We start from the raw sequence: 18,167 nt of genomic DNA, 5'->3' as shown, positions 1-18,167 counted from the left end.
CTCTAAAAATATTGACTTTCAGTATAGAGGGTCAAGTAACAGATTACACAGCTTTCCAAGCCACAAGACACGCTTGCAAACAAAAAGCTTCCTGTTAATCAAAGCGCAGGCCTTCATCTTTTATTTTCTCAGGCACTAGAACAGGCAGAGCTACGGAGCGAAGCTGTTAAAAAGGCTGGTAGCGACAACCGCTCCCTTGCACAGTGGTCTCAGCGGACTATGTTTTATCGAGCAAGACAGATTTTCATTTTGAAAATGACTCCTTCATATTTATGACTTTGTATGATTATAGGAAGCAGGAAGATTCATTTCACGGTGGAGTTGCACACAGCTCTTTAAGCAGTAGTTTTCATCTATTTGCTACATGATTTACTATACCGTAACTAAATATGCTGCTTTATTCTCTTGCTGAAATTATCCTGAATGAAATGTGTGTATGGGCCTGCACACCTGACCCCTGGCATGCATTCACCCATGTAGGAGTGAATGCAATGGAGTTGTGGGGGGAGGGGAGGATCTTGCCTGCAGTCCCTCCCAACCTGTTCATCTGAAGTTATGATTATGATTTTTAGCCTCTTCTCCATGCTGTTTTGACCTTAAAAGTCCTATTTCAATTTTGCTTCTTCATTGCGCAAAACTGAACCCAGAATTCTTTATTTACAAGCCATTTGGCTTTTCTTGCTTCAAACTTTCCCCATAAGATGTGCACATTTTCAATATTGTTTGTATGCATCAGCGTTTTCCATTATGTGCTACACTGCATTGTATATATAATACCTATATACATTGTATTTTAAAAATACACCATGCATTACATGATACAAGCACAAATGCAACTATGAAAAGCAGAGAATAAAAAATAGACAAAAATATATACCATGAATTAAGGAATCTTATCTCATTCCCAAACCTGTGAATGGAGCCCATGTGAATAGATTACTTTGTCCGTACTCTTTCCACATTCTGTAGAATCCCCAAATGCATGTATAGCTGTAGATTCTGTTCATAAAGTGGCTGAATGGGGGTTGGTTAGAGGGCTGGACCAGCATGTGAGATCTTGTTCTGCCCAGAGGCGTAGCAAGGGGGGAAGCGCCCGGTGCACTTGGGTGTCCTCTGCCCTGTCCCGCCCCAGAGTGCTCCCGTCCTGCCATGCCATGCCCCTGGAACACCCTTGCCACACCCCACCGGGGCATAGCCTGGTGCGATGATTGCCGAAGGTGTGGCGCACTCCTGAGATCAGCAGGGATCTCTACTTCCCATCAGCCTTTTCCAGCATGGCCAATTGGCCATGCTGGAAGGGGCTGATGGGAATTGGAGTCCATAACATCTGGAGTGCCAAAGGTTCGCCACCACTGGCCTAGTGCGTCATGCACCCCCCTGCCCCCTTGGAGCTATGCCTCTGGTTCTGCCCCTCCATGCATTCATTTAAATGGTCTTTTGCTTTAGCTGGTCACATACAAGATACACTGACTAAAATTTACCTCCAGTTTACTTTTGGTATTCAATCCCATGTCAGCAGCATTCACATTAGTGGCACAGCTAGAAAGAGAGAGTATGTTCTTCTTATGTTCTTATTTGAAGTCTTAACTGAGAATGGAATTCTTTGTTGTGTCAGTAAAATGCCTGCTGAACGTTGCTTTCTCAATGAAATCACATCTGTTCAAACTTAACTGTGGTTTGGGCATTGGTCAGTTCAAACACTCAGGATATGATAGCCACATTTTTAAAAAAAATGTTGTCTGAAACATTTACCACAAGCACAGATAACAAATTTTATACTCAGTTTGGATTAAGGTCCTTTGTTCTTTATGATGGTGTGTAAAAGTACAAGGGTTTGGTATCTTGATTAACCCTTCAGGCCATGAAAGGCATGATTCTGTAGTGATAGAAACACACCCAACAATGCATCACCTGATTTATAAGCTGGCCTTGAATCAAAGGAAAGAAAACATCCCCACAAAGGAAGCGCCCAATCATTGGTATTGCCTTCGCTATTATAGAAACCAGTTCAGGTAACATCCACAGAACTCCCTTAAATATTTTCAGACCAGTATCATGAAATAAATACCAGATGTTATGTTTTCAGTTGTCCTCTTGGTCTGTCTTTTGTGGGCACGCACGTACGCAGAGTAAAAAGGCTTAAACAATTGGGTTTGATTTTTTTTTTTGCAAACATATTTGATGTTTAGCATCAGATACACACTCTTTCAACACCATATTCCTCTATTGTTTGTCTTAATGTGAAACAGGTGGTCATCCAACCAAAGTGCAGATTGTTACACAGGAGAGAACAGGAGAGAAAGAAGGGGGGAGAGGACAGGGTCAAGAAAAGGGGGAGAACAGCGGTCAAGTAATCACATTACTATCGCAACTGGAGACAGGTCCTCTGAGCTTAGAACCAACTGCTTTAGACATTTAAGTTGAGAGGGCTTTGAGCCAAAGCAAGCACCCATTGATCACACTGCAGGATTTAGGCAGAGCTGTTCCAAGGAGTGCTATCCTAAAAGGACTTCTAAGAAAATAAATACGTTCTAGAATTACTGCCTTTTAGATAACGATACTTCTGGAAACTATTTCAGTGAGCACCTGTTCCTGACCAGAGTTACACTTTGGAAATGTCCAGCTACGGCTTGGGTAAAATTCATATTCCGCTGAGGGTTTCGCACAGAAATATGTCTCCCAAAGTGTTGGCCGTGCCTTCGGTAGCTAAAACACCCTTATTTGTCTGCAGCTTTATCAAAAGTTAATAAAGTTAATTTGAAAAAAATGCATGGACATCTTGCAGAATAATTCTTTAAAAGGTTTGCGCCAGAGGAAGTCCCACTGAGGCCCCTTCCGCACACGCAAAATAATGTGTTTTCAAACCACTTTCACAACTGTTTGCAAGTGGATTTTGCTATTCCGCACAGCTTCAAAGAGCATTGAAAGCTGTTTGAAAGTACATTATTCTGCATGTGTGGAATGTGCTTGAGTTCCTTGGGGCTTGTTACATATGTTTAGGATTGTATCCTTACCATGAATCACAAGAGCAAAGAGTGACAGTAAATTGAGAACCACAGCAGGATCTCCTGAACATTTGCAATGGTGATGTTTTCTATTTATTTACACACACACACACAAAAGCAGTTAATTAGCAGTGCCACAATAATAAGTACATTTATAAGTACATTTATACATATACGTGTGTGTTTGTCTAGATCTGGGGTAGGGAACCTGCGGCTCTCCAGATGTTCAGGAATCCGGGCATTTCCATCAGTTTTCGCCAGCATGGCCAATTGGCCATGCTGAAAGGGGCTGATGGGAATTGTAGTTCCTGAACATCTGGAGAGCCGCAGGTTCCCTACCCCTGGTCTAGATTGATAGATTTCTGTATAATGTATTTACTATGCCACTGCTAATCAGCTGCTTCTGTCAGGCAAATTCATAAACTTAATTACAGGTTCACGTTACGATTACACGTCAGACAATGGGAAGCAGAAGTAGCCAAATCTAACTTTTTGTTCTTTCTCCCACTTGATTCCAATCTTGCCCCCCCCCCCAAAAAAAACGAATATTAAGCTTTAGTATAATGTCTAATTTGTAGTACCTTCATAATGGACCATTTCTTGACTTCATTCAAAATGAAGCACTTACTACTTGTTTTTTAAAGGAGAGGAATAAAAGATAAGTAAGGGGGGGGGGGACGACTCCTGCACAAAAAAATCCCATTTAGAGGCATTTCAAATCACTTTAAACAGTATGAGCTTGGGACCTTAATCATTTCAAAACTGAAGAGCTGTTTGAATTTTCTGAGCTAAGCGTTTCATTAAAGGGGCTCGGCATCAGATTCCCCCAGCCTTCTAGATTTTGGAGAGTCCTTCATCCTGGAACTGAATGTAGTCCGTGGACGTGCCTCAGAGAGCAGCACACTTTACAATCAGCATTGTGCAATTTGGAGAGCCTTTCAGCTCAATCTACATTAGTCCTCAGATGGTGGATAGGGCCGGATGACACATGAGGCTCAGCTGCACGATTCCTTTAACCCTTTGGGTTTCATAAAAAAAATGAAAAGCAGCCCCAGAGGATGGGCAGTCAGAGGGGCTGCTTAAGCCTTTCTCTTCTCCTCCCCAACTGAGCCCACCCTTGCTTTTGGATGTAGAACTTACTTCCAAGAAAAAGGATGTGGGTGGGATCTTGTTCCTGAATGGTGGGAAATCAGCTGAGAAGGCAATTTATGAGAGACGAATGGCTGTGAGGGCAAGGATTATGGAGGCCCACCCCTGCTGTTCTTCTGCCCATAGCCTCCAGGGTCACTTTTTGTTAGGAAAGAAGTCAATCAGAGAAAATGATCATGCAGCCTATCATTTGTCCTGATCAGCCCAGGCTAGTTTGATAGGTCTCAGAAGCTAAACAGGGTTGACCTTGGCATGGGAGACCTCTAAGGAATACCAAGGTCACGACACAGAGGCAAGCAATGGTGAACCACCTCTGAAAGCTTCTTGCCTTGAAAGCCCTAAAAGGGGTGGGGGAGGGTCGCCATCAGTGAGCTATGACTTGACTGCAAAAAAAAGTTTGTCATTAGCCAGAACTTCAAAGCACTTGCAAGAACTTTTTTTTTTTTTCTTTATTTGTATTTCACAACATTCCATCAGCATATGGGCTTTTTGAAATGTTTGTCACCCGAGGCTCACTAACTGGTTGTTTCTAAATGCAAATTGGATAGTGGAAAGGTGTGCTGAAACTGTTGTAATGGATGTGATCAAAAACTCCTGTCAGGGAGAACTGGGGCAGAATTACTTGCCCCCAGTGGTAAAAGTAATCGGAAAGAGGAGGATCAAAGTAATGCATCCTGCACAGATGCAACAGGCAGCCTCTTCTCTTAATGAGAACTTTGAATGTCTTTGATTATTTAATATTTATGATAGCACCCCCCACTTTGGCAAGCATCTCTAGCACTGCTTGTCAATTGGCCACATTGAAGACTTTAATTTCATACCAGGGAAACTCCTAGATCAGTGGAGCACTCTTATATCTCCAGATGTTATGGACTACAATTCCCATCAGCCCCTGCCAATTGGCCATGCTGGCAGGGGCTGATGGGAATTGTAGTCCATAACATCTGGAGTGCCAAAGGTTCGCTACCATGGCCCTAGACTCACTCTGAGACTCCTCACACCACCCAGAGCCAATCCAAACATTGCATTTTTAAAAAAATCACATGATTTAACACAGCAAGCTAGCAATTGATTATACCTGTGTGCACCATACATTTTCTCCCTTCCCCCAGCCCATACAAGGCAACTAATTCAAAGCTGCTCAACAGTGACACTTTCCCCATAGCCTGCATCCCGCGGGTGACCAGGACCTCCTGAACCTTGTCTTGTTCCAATACAAGGCCTTGTTCCAATACAAGGCCAGACTACGCATTTGGGCTTTTAACCCAGATTCCCCACAGTGACAAATGGCTTGAAAAAATAAAGGAAACCTCAGGAGAAAATACAGATGGAAAAAATAGGAGAAAAAAGGAGCAAGGCTTAGCACACCATCACCAGAGGGGGCGGGGGGAACTTGTACCTTCCTCCCCTAAGCTATTTCCCCCCCCCCCATGGAAACAGCACTCATGGTGCTGTTCTACTGTTTCTACTGTTCTACTGTTCTCATTAAGAGAAGAGGCTGCCCGTTGCATCTGTGCAGGATGCATTACTTTGATCCTCCTCTTTCCGATTACTTTTACCACTGGGGGCAAGTAATTCTGCCCCAGTTCTCCCTGACAGGAGTCTGCATTTCTACTGTTTCTGCATTTCTGCATTTCTACTGTTCTACTGTTCTAGGTAAAGCAGTAAAAATGGGGACATAACTTCCCCAAGCACTGATAGCTCCCAGTGCTGGTTCGACAAGGAAGATGGCTGGGTGGGGAGCCCCAGTGGAAGAGGTGCAGCACCATCTTTGCAGCACCATTCCTGGTCCCCCAATCTGGATTGCCGTGTTAAGAAGCTGAACAAAGAGGAATAAAAAGTTAGCACTGTTTCCCCCTTCCCTTTCTTACACAGAGGAGCTATTGTTGCGTCTCAAGTCTTCCAGTTTACAAGCGACTTGTGTATTTGTCAGGCAAATCTAAATCGCAGTCTCTCTGTCTTCAATGGGGCTTCCTCCGCATTTTTCCTAAGAGAATGCAGAGTATGTTGATTTAACCCATCCGCCCACCCACTCCACCCCAGTCTTGCTTTCGGGTGTATGACATACTTCCAGGAAAAAGGATGCTTGTGGGACAGTAAAGACATGCAATCTGCTTCCTGCAAGTTTCAAAACAATTTAAAAGATGGGTCCGTGCGGGAGAGATTCAACACATGCAGAGGTAGCACATCCTACCAAGGTCTGGGCACTACTTGGAGATAAACCTTTTAAGCATTTTTTGATGTTTCATAATAATTCTGCAGTTTCTGTTTTAGAATTCTGTTTATCAGTTACATGTTTATATTTTAATAAATATTTTTTTAAAATGCTTGGAGAGAAACCGTGACATTGAAAATGTCATCAGAAATCTGCATGGGTTTTTTTTTTTAATCGCCATTTTAAGAGGAAAGAAAACATTTTGTTTTTCATTGCAGATATTTTTAGAAATTCAGCAACTTTGGTGTACCTTCCTCTTGACTGGTCCAGTTTATGTTTTCAGATACTTTCATATCAGACATAAAATGAAGACGTGTGACTGATTTTGCAATAATGATCAAAAGAATATGCTTTTTCACATATACATACACCAGTCTAGAAAGGCTTATTCACCAGAAAATACTTCCAGTGAAGAATTAGGGTTCGAAGAGGCCAGGTGTGCAAAGTGCTCTTGTGTGCTCATACAGGGAACATAATTTTCCATTTTTTTCTATCCAGGAGCAGCATTACATATCTCATGGGATTCTGTAATTGAGTATCCCTTTCCTATGAGACATACAACTTTTCAGGGGGGAGATTTTAAGCTCCTGTGTGTATGAAGAACACAAAACAGAGGCATAGATCCAAGGGGGCGGGGGCGATCACGTTACAGGGCACACCCCTGTGGGGTTGTGGGTGAGGAGCATTCTGGAAGTGGTGGGGCTATGGTAAGGTTCCCCAGGGTACATGTAGGGGCATTCCAGGGCAGGGGTGAAGGACGCACCAGTGTAAGTAATACAGTCTCTGTCAAACCAATCCCTTTTCCCCCGCAGATTACTCATATCTTGATTAGGAATGGCAGAATGTTGGTAAATGGAGGCATTTATAAAAGTTTTAATTAATTGTTCATAACTAGAAATGCTGAAAGTAAGTAGCTCAGTGTTAGTTATGGAATTTTTGAGAGTAGTGGTCAAAGGGGAGTTAAACCAAGCCATTGTTTTGGCCTTGGCATGTGTGGACCAGACTGTCCGTGGAAAATAAATTGGTAATTGAGAGGGTTGTTGTATTAACCTGTATAGGTTTTTTAAGGTTAGTATTCAGAGAGAAGCATAGTGGGAGATGATCACTTAATAGGAAGTCACCTACAAAAAATGATTGAATGGAATTCAGTAAGAGTGGGGAGATAATAACATAGTCAATTACACTTTGGCCCCAAGTAGTTACCCTAGTATAATCCTCAGCATTTTTAAAAGTGCACTGGGCGCTTTCCCCCCTTGCTACGCCTCTGACACAAAATGTATGTTCCTTTCTCTTTTAGACACCTCTCAACACTTCGTTGTTTTTTAGCTGTTCTGTTATGAACTGCTGTAAGGTTGGAAACTCTCTGTTATGAGATTGGTTCTATCCCCCACCCACCCCATTATTTATGAAACTGAAAATCAGAGTGGCCATAATGCCCCTGTAGACATCACCTGAATTTAATTAATACACGGTCAAGCATAATCTTGTAGAAGAAGTTGTATACCTGCCTTAGTCAGTTAGAACAGAGTGCAGAAGATTTCAGCTCAATTGATAAACTATACAGGTCTCTAAAGAATTTTATGAGTGCTTGCTTAGTACCCTCCTGTATCAATTTTATTGAAGGTAAAGCCAGAAAAATATTTTGTCGTTTATTCTTTTACGTTCACGATACAATGTCTGTATGAACAGGAATATTGGCGTTAGTGGTTGCAGTGGATTCTTTGGTTGGGTTTTTATTCAAAGTACCAACTGAAAATATTACTTAATCAATATTTTCTATTTTAAAAAAGAATACTCGATGTAGACTTTTGGATCCAGACTGATGTGGAGATATGAGGCCCAAAGACCTCGGATGGATAATTACTTGCATCTGGGCATGGAAGCTGATATCTGTACACCAGCAAATTAAAGGTGTAGGCCACCTGAGTAGTCTGCATGCACCTGCTTAGCTGATCTGGAAGCGAAATGGTGTCATGTTGTGATTTTTTCACATGCAGCAGAACCTCTTGACAGTTTACACACACAAAGTAGATGAATGGCTTTGCCCATTTTTCTCACGTCCAAATGGTTCCTGTGGGGCTTTGCGTGCATATAGCAGCTGTTCTCCTTGTTTGAACAGCTCCACAGTGCATAGAGTTGTAATATTGGAAACAGTACTAAATGTATGCATCCTCTCCATGTCCCTCTCTTCTTACAGGTGGACTTGGGCCTTCTCCGCTTTGTTTCTGCCATCGGAACCCAGGGAGCCATCTCGAAAGAAACTAAGAAAAAGTACTATGTGAAATCATACCGTGTAGATATCAGCTCCAATGGAGAAGACTGGATTTCACTTAAAGAAGGAAATAAACCTTTGGTAAGGCTCTTCATCTTCAGAATACTTATATGAGGAACTTTTTCATGAATTGCTCAAGAAGCAGCCAGATATACTAGATCCGAGCCGTTGAGACCTTAGAGCTATAATTGAGTTCAGTGTTTTTTCTTGAAGTTGTAATACACACACACACACACACACACACACACACACACACACACACCCCACATTTAATAAAGTTAAAACACTGGAAAAAGAAAGCTTGAATTTTACCACTGAATCTTATGGACCTAAGGTACCATGAGAATCAGAAACAGTAACTAGGAAAAGCCAAAAATATCAATTGCCTTTTGTACTTAGATTAGCTCTAAAGGTCTTAAAGCAAATGAGCAATTGTGCTTCTGCTGCAGCCTCCTTATCATGCCTGCAGATAACATCCTCTTTCATCCTGTTTATCTTCTCTTCTTGAAAGAAAGCCATACTTTATTACTGGCCTTGGTCTAGCTGTCCGATGTAATTAATATTAATAAGTTAAACAAATGTTGTAAATGTCGCCCCTGTTTCCCAATCATTTTTGCTGCTTTTCCATGGCCACTTCCTTCCTGTGAAAAAAAGGAAGCTCTACGCTCAGCAGTACCGTGATGCCAAAAATAGTTCAGACACGTAACATGCAAAATGGAGAATATTTGGTGCGCTACATTTCTTATCTCCTGAAGAGAAAGGGGTTTCAATTGCACACAGAAGACGAGGGCACAGGGCCAAAAGTTAGATAGCTGAGCTTTTCTCATTTTCATAGCTGAGTAAAAAGCTAACAGGAAAGATGGAGGAAAGGTGTAAGAAACCAGAGCCTGTAGAAAGAAAAATTGCCCAAGAACAGGAAATTGGAGCTTTGCATTGTTCAATGAAGAAGTAGGAAATTAGTCACCTTCCTTGAATTCAGACACTGAAGAATTTAACTCTCTTATGGTAGAAGTTTCTCAGATGGCCAAGACAGATGCATCATATCTTTGCTTGGCTTTGTTTGTCTGGCTTGACGACAGCTTCGAGCAACAAGCAAAGGAGAACAGTGAATACTTAATGGTGTCAGATGCATCTAGAGTATTTCATGTAAGTCAGTAAAAAAGCTTTCATGTTATTTGAACAATGCTGCAAAGAGAGGTTATCCATAAGATAATATTATTGGTAATGTCTGAAGGACCACCTCTCAAACAAAGCTGTCTATGTACTAAGATTGTCAGTTGGGCTCTTTTCTATGTGTTTCCACTTTGGCAAATTAAGAGGCGGCTGATAAGGAAAGAGAGACAGCCCCCTAAACACCTGTTTAATTCTCTTGTAAAAGAGCGAAAGAACCCCTCTATTATCCTGAGAATGGACAGAGTGTGACATGGGTAAGTGACTGTGAACTCTCCCAAAAGCACAACATTGTAATCAAGAAGTTTTAAAATAGAGGGTTTTTTTAAAAAAATATATTATAAAAGGAAATTAGAATTTACATGGCACGTACAGTAAAAAGCAAAAAAAAATATAATCCCATGGGCAAGCATGGGTTCATTACTGACCCATTCGATGATGTCACATCACAACATTTACTAGGCAGATTATGTTTACTGGGTGCTGTGTCATTGCCTTGGCTAGTCACTGACACTCCACCCCTAGCAAACTCATTTTTCCAACTTCAGAAGGATGGAAGGCCGAGTTGAGTCAGCCTTGAGCCAACTACCTGTAACCCACTTCCGTTGGGATCAAACTCAGATTGTAAGCAGAGCTTTGATTGCAGTACCGCATCTCACCTCTCTGTGCTGCAGACCTCCTTGAAGGATTGGATGGGTGATAATGAAATGAAAACATACAACCGAATTCACACCAGATATAAAAATGTCAACCCTTTCCTATTTAAAAACTGCAAAATATTTGAAATAAATTGGGCAGGCATCTTCAGTAACTGAAAATGTTCCATTAAAGTCTTGTTCTTAATCAACGACAATTTAATTGTTCAATAAAATGTGCTAAGAATAAACATTCATCTGGCAATGTTTGAAAATGAGACTCCAGGATAACATATGGATTCATCAGTTCTTTCAGCATGGCTAAATTGCCATGCTATAGGGGCTGATGGGAATTGTAGTCCATAACATCTGGAGTGCCAAAGGTTCGCCATCACTGGCCTAGGCAGATTATGTTTATGGGGTGATTGGCCATTGCCTCCCCCAGTCGTCAACACTTTACCTCCAGCAAGCTCGGTACTATGTTTATTGACCCCGGAAGGATGGAAGGCTGAATGAACTTTGAGCCAGCTACCTGAAACTGACTTCTGTTGGAATTGAACTCGTGGTATGGCCAGAAGAGTGGGAAATTGAACCTGGTTCTTCAGATTAGAATCCACTGTTCCTGTGCACAAGTGGAGAATCAATCCTGGTTGTCCTGATTAGGGTTTGCTGCTCCTAACGGCTACACCACACCGGTAAACCCCACCACCAACATAGCAACACGGCAACAATCCAATCGCCCCTCTTCACAGTTACTATTAAATAAAATTAAGATTTCTCCAGTTCTGGTCACAGATCTCCAGAATCCCTTTAGTTATGCTTTTACTCTGGGTAGTCGACAGCTAATCGTCACAGGAACTCAAGGGCAGATTATAAGCTTTCTTTATTCATTTCCCCTCCAGGCTCCCTAGAGTCTGGGTTAATTTATTATTAGTAATTACTTTTTTATAAATAAAACAGAAGTTAAACTGCATTTAAAATAAACATTATTGTTTCCTCTCCTTCTGTAGGTGTTTACAGGGAACATTAACCCCACCGACGTTGCTTATGGAACTTTTCCCAAGCCAGTTCTGACACGCTTTGTTAGAGTCAAACCTGTAACCTGGGAAACTGGGATATCGCTAAGATTTGAAGTCTACGGCTGTAAAATTACAGGTATGGACAGTATGCACCGTTGTTGTTGTTCTAAATTCCTACTGTATGTTACAAACATTTGCAAATAACTGTCAGAGAATAGGAGAACGATCATTCATCGGTCCATATTCTGCACAGTTTAGAAAACACAGACACTTACATGAAGTCACATTGACATTATAATCCACAATCATTATAATCCATAATAAACACCATGAAATTGAGTCATTTTACCTTTCTAGCTATCCATAGGACTACAGAAAGCGTTTAAAACATGGCTGATAACAAAATATACCATTCAACCTATATGCCTTTCCTGGAAGTGTGTTGAACAATTATTATTCCCCAGGAGTATGACACATATTATTGACCTGCTGGGGATAAATGAGCTCCTGTCGTTCTGCTGTTTGTGGCACTCTTTTATCATATCACTGTCCCCAGATTAATACACTCTGTGTACATAAAAGTCGCACAGGATATGAGGCGTACAGAATGGATGGATTCAAACTTTGCAATGAACTGTGGTTTGTTAAAGCCACAGTTGGTTGCACAAATCCTGATTAGCCTACCAGATGTACACAACAGATTACAGCTTCTTCATAAATCCTAGCTACTCGGTTACTTGTCTCCTTTCCCGCTTTTAGGGAGAGTCTCCAGATGCCGTCCCAAACTCCCTTGCATTGCCACACTGCTGGAAGAGCCTCATTGTGTACTCAGTCCGTTTGCTATTAATCAGTTACAATAAATGAAAGGGAAATGGTTTGGCAGTACAAAAAGAGAAAGCTGAGCCTCCTCGTTTTTGGCTGAGAATTGCTTGCCCTCCCCCATTTTTACTACATTCTTTAAGCTTAAACTATCAAACAAAATAGATATTTTACATCCCCCTTCCCCCCTCCTTGCAAATTCCCTGCCTTTTAGAAGAAGAAGAATTTGGATCTATATCCCATTTTTCTCTTCTGTAAAGAGACTCAAGGTGGCTTACAAGCTCCTTTCCCTTCCTCTCCCCACAACAGACCTTGTGAGGTAGGTGGGGCTGAAAGAGTTCTGAAGAACTGTGACTAGCTCAAGATCACCCAGTGGGAATGTAGGAGTGCGGAAACACATCTGGTTCACCAGATAAGCCTCTGAGGAGGAGTGGGGAATCAGACCAGGTTCTTCAGATTAGAATTCACCTGCTTAACCACTACACCTGCTCTTAACCCCTTGACAGAGCCTCAAATCTCTGGAGAACATTCTTATTATTATCGTAATTATTCATTAGCTGCCCTTTCCCTTGTGGATTCAAGGCAGCTCACATCATTTAAAATTGCACTCAGCTCAATTCATGGGGTTTAAAAATACTAACATTTAGTATTTGAAACAACTCATCTCGTTACGTTCTAAAACATTCAAGGCTCTCCCCAGATGGCAGCTAACTTCTTGTTTGATGAGGTGTCAGGAGAGACAGCAAAAGAAAGGAGCGCCCAGAGAAAGCACCAGCAGTTAAATACAGCTGGTACACCAAGCTTTTTTGTTGCTTTGCATTCTCATCAGGAGGTTGTGAGAGATGGCACAGTTTTTTAAAAAATGAGGATAGCCTCACCCAGATGTCACAACAAACCACAGCTGGGACAAGCCAGCTAGCCAGCTGGCTGTAAACCATGCAGAATGTCAGCCAGTGCCCAACAACAAACCACTGGCAAAGAGCACACACAGGCTCAGGAGTTGATTCAGACCGTGTGTTTATAAACAGTCAGTAGATATGACATCCGAATGCAGCCGATGTGTACAGTGAAGACACATGCCAATTTCTGCAAACGCAAATACTAGACCATTAATGGCAAGTGTATCTATCTAGTCCAACCTGAAGTGTTAATCAAATCTAGTCTACTTTATATGCAAAGTAAATTGGTCAGAGAATGATCTTAACTCCACCCAGACATCTGGGTATCTCGCCATCAGCACACGGAGAAACGGCAATGGATGGCAGATGAAAAAAAATCAAGGCTGTTGCTTCTACCTTGCTTGGTCACTCCTGGAGAGGAATTATGTCTGTATTTATATGAAGTACTGAGTTTCACGTAAGGACCACACAGATAACATACAATGTACAGAGAAGACCTTTAACAATGTACAGAGAAGACCTTTAACACTTACTAGAGGCTTTTGGCTGGCAATTCATTACAGTTTTCCCTTACCTCTAAGAACTTTCCCATAGTGGCAGTGAAAATCTGAACACAGACCCCTTTTCATTTTCTAGCTTACTGAATCTGACAGCCTGTTAGCACAATCTCTTTGTTGTATGTGCCACACGTGGCACTCAACAGGAGGATAATGAACTATTAACGAGTCCCCTCCCACCATCACACAAAGAAGGCATTTTAGAAGCAGGGGAAGGTATTATATAGCTTTTTCAGGCACAGCGAATAATTAGCAGAGGATGCGTTCAGAAGCTAATTGTGTCTTAGCTAAAATCAAATGTCATCTAAACAACCTCTGCTTAATTAAGAAGACTGATGAATCCACATCTGAAAATGGCAGTGAACACACATTCCTGTCCTTATTTCTACGATTCTCAAAGCAATAGAATCTATCTGAAACTATATGTCTTTATCTATCTAGATCCATGCATTCAGAACCTTATCTCTGGAAATTAATGGCTTGCATGGGTTTTCCAGGTTTTCCCAAAAGACCTTCTCAGTAATTGAAAGGAGATTTCCATTTGGGAAAGGACTACCTTCCATCAATTCTCTAATTCGTATTTTTTTTTAAGAAAGCAAAAGGATGATCAATTAGAACATCAGATTAAGAATGAAGTTGTATTTGATTTATGAGAGCTTGCAACATTCTAAGGACCATCCAGCATAACCTCTAGAGTGAAATAGGGTGACCGGTCCACTTGACCCAGGCAGAACATCCTATGCAATAGATACAGCCTTCAAATATAATAAAGCTGTGTTTGGGTAAAGACTGGGGGGCTAAATGGGTAGATAATTTAACACAGCAAGCTGCAATAAAAATGAATGGTGACTTCATGTCCTTTACATCTTTTCCTTAGCCTCCATTTGTAACGTAAGGGAATGTGTTGATCCAAACCATGCTATTGAGCCAACAGGTACTTTTCCATTTGTGGAAAGCATTCTTCTCCTACGGAAGGCCTCTTCTCCTTTCATTCTGTTCAGAGAGGGCAGAAATAGTTTAGGCTTTGATCCAACTGATCATTACTGCCCTGTTTTACAACGTTATTTTAAAGATTACGAATTAATACACATGCTTTGACTACCTAAAAATAGTCCAGAACAAACAGTTGTTATTGTTGTCATTATAATTTAGATTATCCTTGCTTTGGCATGCTGGGTATGGTATCTGGTCTCATCACAGACTCTCAGATTACCGCATCAAGTGAGGTTGATCGAAATTGGATCCCAGAAAATGCTCGCCTTATCACAAGTCGTCTAGGCTGGGCGTTACCTCCAACCACTCACTCATACACAAAGGAATGGCTCCAAATAGACCTTGGCGAGGAGAAGATAGTGCGAGGCATCATCGTTCAAGGAGGCAAGCACAGAGAAAATAAGGTCTTCATGAGAAAATTCAAAATTGGATACAGCTACAATGGATCAGACTGGAAATTTATTATGGATGCAAGCAAAAAGAAGGTCAAGGTGAGACTGTAATCTCAAAGGGCGATGATGTTATTGCCTTGAGCAGAAGCTGAATAGAAGGCGTCTTATTGTGTTATGTGCTATCTAGAGAGATGTACTTGCCAACAGATAAATATGCATTTTATAAGAAAGGCTTTGTCGTGTATTGTCGAAGGCTTTCACGGCCACAATCAACTGGCTGTTATGGGTTTTCCAGGCTGTGTGGCCATGGCCTGCTAGTTTTTGCTCCTTACGTTTCACCCTCATGTGTTTCTCTCCATGGCACAATGTAGAGTGATTGTGTGGTGTGGTATAGGTTATGTCTACCTCACAGGGAAGATGAGGCACACCATGAAGAGAGACACATCTCACTGTGACATGCCACTGTGACACTGTTCTCCACTGAGGTCCCTGTCCTCCATTCCCAAATCTTCAGGAGTTTCCTAACCCAGATCTGCCAACCCTACCCTCCCATTCTCTACCACAGCCCAAGGGAGACCTGGCAACCCTAGTAGAAGGAAACAGGCCAATCTTTCTGGTGAGAGAGTTTGTCTTCATTCATATCCCACTCCTCCCAATAGCCAGTTTGTTCTTGAGTTGGCAGTACAGGAGTTACCCTACTGTTCTTTACTGATAACCCTCTCTAGACAATAATAGCACAGCAGACCTGAAGCCCCAGACTAGAGGTGCTCTGAAAGAAGCCCCCAAATTAGATCTTCCCCCTTTCTGAATCGCTCCTAGCAGATTTCTTTCAAACAGTCCTATCCTTCCCTTCTGTTCTCTGAAGGACTTGACTGAGACTTTTCCAGCTGGTGTTTATCAGTCTACAACAAGGTGATGAGCCTGCTGAGAACAGCTAGTGCTGTTCCTGGTCCTGCCACGACTTTATGACACTGTATCCCACTGAGGTCCCTATCTTCCCTGGACTTCACCCCCAACCTGTATCTGGCAACCATATCCCCCAGTCCCCCACCAGTGGTCAGCAGGACCTGGCAACCCTAGATAGCACCCTTTCTTTTACCCAAAGCTATTCTGACACCATCACATTTTGACAACTGGTCTTTAAAAGGCCCGGGATCCTTCAGCTCTGAAAATCTCTTCTGGTTAAGAACATAAGAACAAACCTGCTGGATCAGACCAGAGTCCATCTAGTCCAGCACTCTGCTACTCGCAGTGGCCCACCAGGTGCCTTTGGGAGCTCACATGCAGGATGTGAAAGCAATGGCCTGCTGTTGCTGCTGCTCCCAAGCACCTGGTCTGCTAAGGCATTTGCAATCTCAGATCAAGGTGGATCAAGATTGGTAGCTATAGATCAACTTCTCCTCCATAAATCTGTCCAAGGATTTTTTTTAATGAATGGTGCTTGTTTTTAAATTGCCCAAGATTATAACACCTTTCTTGGAAAAACTCATGTTAAACATCCGGCCAAATCTTCAAAGCACTGCTGTTCTTCTAAAACAACTGTTTCTTCATTATTAATCATGAGAATTCATGCAATAGTGCATCTGTTTTTATAACCATCTTGATGTACCCACCAAAGGACTTGCCATAAAGTGTGAAGAATGTATGTATTAACAATGAGATCTAACTGCTTGGTTCTTAAACATAGATACATAAAGTTTTCACATATTAATTCTTACCAGGGAGATGGGGGGAAACAGAGCACCATATGCTTTTGATGTGCTTTACCTTATGCTACTGACCGCCTTATGGTATTGATTCAAGGTAGTTGTCATGACTGTTAAAACTGGCAGGTTTGACAAAAATGGATGCTGGCAAATATATTAAGTCCACTCAGAATTTTTATTGCTAACAAAGTTAAGCTTCAGAGGTTAGCACTTTTTTTAAAAAAATGAAAAAATGGATGTTGTATAACATGCATAATCCTACTTAAATATTCAACACTTTTAATAACATTTCTTGTACAGGGGGGAGAAATGTATTATAAGGGAATAAAGTTCCTAGGATTTAGAAGTCTGGCGGATTTTAAAACAGGACTTTGGTATTTTAATAATGTTAATCAAGCTGGGCTGTACGCAATAGTAACTCCATTGATGGAAAGCCTAAATTAAAAGCCATTCTGCATTCTTGAAATTAAACACAGTTTAATCCCTCCTTTGTCAGAAGGGAAGCACTAAATTTTATGGTAACAACTTACGGCCTTTTGCTGCCCCAAGCAGTTTGATGGCCCAAGTTGACCAATCTCAAAGATCATTCTAGGGCCAAACTCTTCCAATGTGCTGCAGCCATCATAATAAATGCCACTATTCCAATCAGTCGCTTGACTTGATTCTTGGCTTTCAGGTCAGCCTTGGTACCATAATGGATGAACAGCAAGCTGCGGCTTCCCAAGATTCCAATAAATAAACAAAAGATATGCCACGTTCATAAATCTGTATCAATAAACTACTTTGACTATTTAGTCAAATATTCTCTTTGTCATATTATACATAACAAAAACTTTCATTACTTTTTGTTTCAATCAGAACTCAAATGCATATATTCAGAATGTTAGTTTCAATACAAAATCTTGCTTATATAAGTCCAATTGCTCTCCTCAAAGTAGCACACATGCAAAAGTCCATATATTCATTCATAATAAAGCGCACGATGATAATAAGAATTTGTAGTCCAAGATTCCAATCATGCACCATATCATACAATCAAAGCCAAGATCTGCAGAAAAGCTTTCTGCATCTATAACAGTGGTGGCGAACCTTTGGCACTCCAGATGTTATGGACTACAATTCCCATCAGCCCCTGCCAGCATGGCCAATTGGTCATTCTGGCAGGGGCTGATGGGAATTGTAGTCCATAACATCTGGAGTGCCAAAGGTTCGCCACCACGGATCTATAAGGACACCCTGTCACCAGCTGCCTTTCCAACTGTTATATTTTTATTCTTCCCTTTTTCCAAGGAACTTAAAAATAGTTTCCCCTTCCCACATTTTATCCTTAAACAAC

The 18,167-nt window shown here is 41.5% G+C and overlaps 1 protein-coding gene across 1 annotated transcript in view; it reads left to right on the top strand.

The window, feature by feature from the left end:
* Positions 1-18,167, top strand: part of NRP1 (neuropilin 1) — a 171,481-nt gene that overhangs the window by 110,447 nt on the left and 42,867 nt on the right. The window contains 3 exon segments of the mRNA XM_048510770.1: positions 8,567-8,722; positions 11,457-11,601; positions 14,893-15,224. Coding sequence (XP_048366727.1) covers positions 8,567-8,722; positions 11,457-11,601; positions 14,893-15,224 — 633 coding nt within the window.

Source organism: Sphaerodactylus townsendi, linkage group LG11 (assembly GCF_021028975.2).
Source record: "Sphaerodactylus townsendi isolate TG3544 linkage group LG11, MPM_Stown_v2.3, whole genome shotgun sequence".
NCBI classification, from domain to species: domain Eukaryota; kingdom Metazoa; phylum Chordata; class Lepidosauria; order Squamata; family Sphaerodactylidae; genus Sphaerodactylus; species Sphaerodactylus townsendi.
The sequence above is the reverse complement of the archived record's forward strand: the minus strand, read 5'-3'. Positions and strand labels throughout refer to the sequence as shown.